Below are 5,894 nucleotides of genomic sequence, written 5' to 3'. Positions count from 1 at the left end.
AGTGAAATAGTCCGGTTTCTATTCACAAAGAAAATATGCTAAAAGAAAATGTAAATCAGACACTTTTAAAGCAAAAAAAAAAATCTAGGCTGTCCAGTGATGCCAGAGGGTGACAGCATGGTCTACATTGCTTATGGTTGTAAGTCAGCAGAATAAGTATTTTTCCTAACCAGAAACAGACCATGTGGAGGAAAAAAAAAAGCAAAAATAAGAATTATTTAAGAATCATTTGAATTTGAATTTCATTACTGGAAAAATACTGGTCAGTCATGTTGGTTTATTGTAGGCAGGCATAGACCAGAAATTGCTGGTGAGTCACAGGGGAGTTTTTTTCAGTTTTTGTCAGGTCATTCAGAATTTGCAAATTTGTTTAAATTCTTCTGATGCACATCCCATCTTATTAGAAACAGGGTACCTCAAACCCTCCTTCTTCACATTTTCTAACTGCAAATCCAAAATCGCAATCGAAACTCAGCTAATTGCACAGCTGCATTCTATATCCCGTTCTTTCCAGTGGCTTGTGGGGTGCAATGAAAGGTCACCATTTTGAGCAAAACAGAGCTGAGTGACCTTTACATCAAGTTAAGTTTACACTGACAAATGAGTGCTGTTACAAATCCTTGAGACTGATAAGAGCGTGGCGCAAATAAATTTTGCCTGAAAGGCGTTGGGTCCGTGGACACATATGTGCACCGTTGTGCACACCCATTGGCCAAACAAAATGGGGACTTTCACATAGGAAATAACTTGATGCTACCAAAGGCTTTCAATGCTCATACAGTCTATGAGCATTACAAGTGAAGCTTATTATAATAATGTAACGTTTATTGATGCAAATGCATCAAAGTATGAGTGGCACTGTAATGTTGCAGCTTAGTTAAAGCTAAAAGTTTCACATACTGTTGTGTATTTTAGAAGAGTCCAACATGTTTTATAAGCTTTATATTTTTCTATGAATGTACACGTGTAATTTGTGTAATGTAGTTTAAAGTACATTGTTCTCCCCTTAAATGTAGCAAAATATGAATATAGTGACTTTAAACAGAAGCAACTATCTCAAGTAACTGCAAGTAACTGTTCCTGCAAACAGTACTTGAGCAAAACATACATTTAAAATGTTTTATTCTACTAGAAATGAGCCGTATAAACGTCTGTTTCATACCTGACTCAAAAGCTTTCACATTCAACTTTGTAAGAGCAATTTGGTGTGTTTGTTTCACTTAGAAACGCAGATGTTTATCTGCGTCTCGCAGCAGGAAATGACCTAAATATTTCAAGTGTTTCTCAGGTCAGTCTTTCCACTAACTTACTTTTCTGTCTCGGTGGGGATTTGGTTCCCACCTTCTCCACCTGTCTACATAGTTACCTGTGCTGCGTTGTTTAGCGCAGTTTTCTAAACAATTTTGAAAATCTTTCATGGGTTGCCAAACCCTTAACTCTTATCTGTACCTCTGTGATTTTTTTTTTCATTTGAAATGCAGTGTCGTCTGTGAAACTGTCTGCAGAGCTGAGTCAGCAAAACAAAGCTTTTTCACCTCAGCATCCTCCCTACCCCCCCTTCCTCTTCCATCCTTTCTCAACTCCTACTCAACCACATCCTGCTCTTCACACATGCTTCTTTGGAGGCACTCGAGTTTGGTGCATATCTGTAGACTTTCAGCTTTGTATTGTGGGTTGATTGCGGTTTGTCAGCATGTTCACTGTATACAAACTTGTTCCAAACACAATGGAGTATGCGAACAGAAAAAAAAAAGTATTTCTCAGTCTCCCTGACTATCAAAATCTTCTTTACATTATTTGTGTCACTTCTCTTGTTATGTATCTTGCAACTGATGCAACTGGCCATTTTGTTTATTTAAAATTTTATTCAAGTAACAAAATATGCAGCTAAATGTCAATTGTTAATATATAACCTGAATATCAGGTACTGTCATCTCACAACTATTTGTTGTTTTTTTCATAGGTCATTGAAATGCATCCATCTAGTACAATATATATTAGATAATGTATTTTGTATATAAAAACACAAAACATGGTCAACAAAGTGGCACAGACACATTCCTATAGTCCTTTATGGAAATATCAAAAAGGCCCCCATGAAGTTTTCAGTAGGTCCTGGACGCATTTCTTGTATTTTGTCCAATGTGACAAATATTTCATCCCCACTCTGCAGGTGGAAAATCCCAGCAAGAAAACTGCTCCACAGATCTTCTATTTCTGAAGGCTTTGCCTTTGAAGTAGTCCAGCAGCGATTACTAGAGGAAAGATGCCCAAGGTGTTAGAAAAAGAATTCCACCTAGAACCAAAGTTACAAACAGGTGGCATGCGAGTAAACACATCTATAACAGGAAACAAGATGAAAGGGGAAGGAAGGAAGTATAGCAAAGAACAACTTACCTTCTTGACTTCATAAGTTCTATAGGTAAGCCATACGCCCTGGTGTGTTTCATGACCTTGTGCTGGATAAGCTTGCAGTCCTCTGTAGGATGTAATTGCACTTTGGAGTAGAGGTAGTAATAACCTTCCTGCTGGACTTTCAGTCGGCCGTTGTCATATGTCATATTTTGGGTGATAGCTTCTCCCACATTTTGCCATTGCACCACATTGTTTTCCCCACTAGGATTATTGGAGCCTGAGATAAAAGTGAGAAAAAAGGAGTTGTTTAAACTTTGAAACTTTAAAAATAAGATGTTTTGAAATTAACTAATGAAGTCATATATATGATTGAGTTCTCAGTGTTGTGAGGATTCTTACCCAGCAAGTGAGCAAAGGGCCTCTGTTGTGTCTGCATCCACAGTGCTGGAATCGCTGTTTGAAAAAAAGCAGGGAAAACAGTCAGTTAATCAGTCATCAAATCAATCAATATAATGGGTAAAATACAAAATGTGCTCATAGTTACAGCATGTATCTTTTCTTATGTAATTTCATCCATCACATTTTCATGGCATTTGACAACAGGGAGTAAGTTGTGCTTACATTTAGATCCTATTTGACTGGATAAGGTGCCATCCTGAAAAAAAAAGGGTTAAATACCAAAACTCCAAAAAAGGCAGCGTAACTCCATGCCATAACACACACAAACAGTACACCCACATTACCTTGTGACTGAATGTTGCAGGATTGGACAAGTTGTAGCAGAGGTGATGAAATTTACAAAGGGAAAATGCCTGCAGAGAAAGAAACAAAGTGAGAGTAATCTAAAGTGCACAGATATATAAATGAGAGAATCTGTGTGGGTTTGGAAGTTCCAATGATATAAAACGGGACGTGTGGAGATAATAAGATGAGAGTGTAAAGGTGTAAAGAGGTGTAGAGAAGTGGAGTTCCACACATATACGTACAAGCACTTTTAAAAAAAAATCTAAATGATTAATGTTGAATAGAGAACTGCTGATTTATGTTTGTTTGCATACAGTAGTACTGTGATATAGTGTAAAACAAATACAGATAAAATAGCTTTTATAACTTGATCTGTTTCTCATTTAACTGATAGTTGTTAGAGTTCAAGTCACTATTGGTTGAAATAGCAGCCGGTGCTGAACACTTTGCTTTTCACTGCAAAATCTAAACAAAGCCACAAAATTTTAGCTGTAGTGTATATTACATAATATGCAGGGAGCATAATATAAATCAGCGAGGTTTGTGATGAAACAGCATTATGAAACTGTCTTAGAAAAGTGAAGTTAATGCAGTGGATTTGCACTTGAGATTGGGCAGAAAGGGAAGCAGAAGTAGAGATGAAATCTGACACCTTAGCAATTACTGGCCGGCAACTTAAAACAGCAAGTGATGACCCACACAGAAAACTGTAAACTGATGTGTTAATGTGTGACGTAGATTAAAATATGGAAATTCTCAAACAAAGGAATTTCCATTCACTCCAAGAACTGAAGCTTATTCCATCACTCAGGCAGGCAGATGCAAACATACACTCACAAACACACAAGGTGTTGACATTAGCCTCACCTCAGTTTTTTGGTAAAGATTGTAGATTAAACACCCTTCTACAAGGAGTCCCATCACAGACAATCCCACCAGTAAGAGAAGAAACTTCTGGCCTTCTCTGGCACACCTTGGTTTCTTTACACTGGGCATGGTGACGTAGCTGGCCTGGCTGTCCACCACAAACACCTGGGGACAGGTACCCACACCACTCTCTGACATTCCACTAGATTACAGCCCACCAGACAAGTAAGACTGAAAGGTCAAAGGGACCAATGTACTGTAGAAGAAGACACTGAAAGGGAAACGGTTATAGTTGAGTGAAGCAAACAAACAGGGAACACAAAATGCATGATATCTGACAAAAAGGCATCAAAAGGCATACAGTTTAAGAAGTAAGCAGGACACGTGCAATGCAACCAACTTCTGGGAAACAAAGTGATTTCTTCATCCCTTTCAGCCACCCAAGAAAAGACTGCACTAGCAGGTCTAATGAAACCAAAAGCTATGCCTACATCTTTTTCACATTGTCCTCAGGGTGCTATAAGGGAGATTACCTTAGATTCAATTGTTCCTCCACAGCTCTGTCAACCATCCAGCAGCACAGTGTCGTTATCACACAGTCCTCTGAAGCTTGTTCGTGATACTGACCAGCACATAAATTCTTAATATAATTTCAAAATACACAATAGAAATAACTCTCTTAACTTTCCCACCGTGTCTTATTTTCCGTTATTTTCAGATGATGGTTCCCCTTTTGAAATGAAAAAATTCTCCAAATATAAGATTTTAGTCCTCCCTCACCTCTTGTGTCTGCTTGCCTGCAGTCAAGTGTCACAAATATTGCTTTTGAAGCAAGCTGTTATAAGGAGGAAATGAAGATGACATGAGGAAGAAGCATTACAGAGAGACAGTGTGTGTATGTGGGGGTGTGTATGTAGGCATGTGTGTGGGTGCGTGTAAGGGACACTCCCTGCTGCATATTCTCATCGTCCAATAGCTGACACTTCCTTTTCTCTCATTTTAGTTTCTCCCTCTTTGAGTTTCATGTTCTTTCGTAAACTTTCGCTTTATTTACTCTATTTTTCTTCTATAGGTAGCTTTTTTGGTTTTTGTCCGTTTCCGAGACATTTGCAGTCTTCGCTTCGCTTGCCTCGTAGAGCTACATGGATCTGGCACATTTTGATGCTGCTAAACCACATAATAAGAGCAGCTGCAGGGATCAAGCTATTACAATCAAATCCACTCATGATCTGTGGACAGTGCTTTAGTAAAGTAAAGTAAGAGCTGCTGTACTCCCACAGTCTCAGGCCAGTGCTTCCTCACACATGTCTGTTCAAACAACTAAAGTGAAATATCTTGCTCAGCGCTGATTTAAGATGACTAATGTCTTGCAGAAGACTGTAGACTGTGATGCAACATCTGATTTTAATATTTTCCTCCCATGTTTACCGTCAGTGCTTTGTTCAAGAGTTGCTTCATTTTGTGTGTGCTTGCTGTCTTCCTTTTTACCATCATAGTTTTTGTTACTGTGATTTATTGTTTTCATTACTTGAAAAAAACATTATTTTCATTACTTCATGCAATGTCTCACCAGAGGAATTTATCTTATGTTTTCAGTTCATAGACACTTCTGACTTTAAGTGATTTTTGAAGTACTGATCTCTGCTATTTAATGCGAACTGCAACGTAGTGAGGACAGATGAGTCAGTCTTTAGTTTTTTGTGTAAAGTCATGTGAACCTCATCAGGTTTTTTTTCATCTGTGTTGTAGGAGGGAGCAGTTTAACGTGACAGTCTCCATATGGTGAAACCACATAACTCACTCTGACTTGCTTCCTACCCACACTCGACAAACTCCTACCTTCTCTCTCACACACATACAGTGTGAGAGCTTTATGTTCTGTATAGATAAAGATGCAAGGAGGACAAACTGAAGTCCACATTATTGGT

The 5,894-nt window shown here is 38.4% G+C and overlaps 1 protein-coding gene across 2 annotated transcripts; it reads right to left on the bottom strand.

Moving 5' to 3' along the window:
* Window positions 1-1,476: 1,476 nt before the first annotated feature.
* LOC140304993 (tumor necrosis factor ligand superfamily member 14-like) lies at window positions 1,477-4,816 on the bottom strand. 2 transcript variants are annotated; one of them, XM_072383779.1, is made up of 7 exons: window positions 4,500-4,816; window positions 3,967-4,237; window positions 3,099-3,167; window positions 2,977-3,010; window positions 2,755-2,808; window positions 2,398-2,632; window positions 1,477-2,255 (listed from the first exon to the last, which is right to left on the bottom strand). In XM_072383779.1, exons 2-7 carry the CDS (start codon window positions 4,162-4,164, stop codon window positions 2,072-2,074), a joined length of 774 nt encoding a protein of 257 aa, XP_072239880.1. In that variant the 5' UTR covers window positions 4,165-4,237; window positions 4,500-4,816; the 3' UTR covers window positions 1,477-2,071. The 2 variants fall into 2 exon arrangements, with proteins under 2 accessions (XP_072239880.1, XP_072239881.1); XM_072383780.1 differs by lacking the exon at window positions 4,500-4,816 and having other exon boundaries at window positions 3,967-4,396.
* Window positions 4,817-5,894: the final 1,078 nt, after the last annotated feature.

Source organism: Leuresthes tenuis, unplaced genomic scaffold (genome assembly GCF_036924035.1).
Source record: "Leuresthes tenuis unplaced genomic scaffold, fLeuTen1.0.hap1 SCAF_4, whole genome shotgun sequence".
In the NCBI taxonomy this organism is placed as follows: Eukaryota; Metazoa; Chordata; class Actinopteri; order Atheriniformes; family Atherinopsidae; genus Leuresthes; species Leuresthes tenuis.
The sequence above is the reverse complement of the archived record's forward strand: the minus strand, read 5'-3'. Positions and strand labels throughout refer to the sequence as shown.

Excerpts from the sequence above, each read along its gene's own strand:
- LOC140304993 (XM_072383779.1), bottom strand. The coding sequence starts at position 4,164 with ATGTCAGAGAGTGGTGTGGGTACCTGTCCCCAGGTGTTTGTGGTGGAC. Across the intron at positions 3,168-3,966 it reads ATCTTTACCAAAAAACTGAG|GCATTTTCCCTTTGTAAATT; the intron begins GTGAGGCTAATG and ends CTTTCTCTGCAG. Across the intron at positions 2,256-2,397 it reads GAACTTATGAAGTCAAGAAG|TAATCGCTGCTGGACTACTT; the intron begins GTAAGTTGTTCT and ends TCTTTCCTCTAG.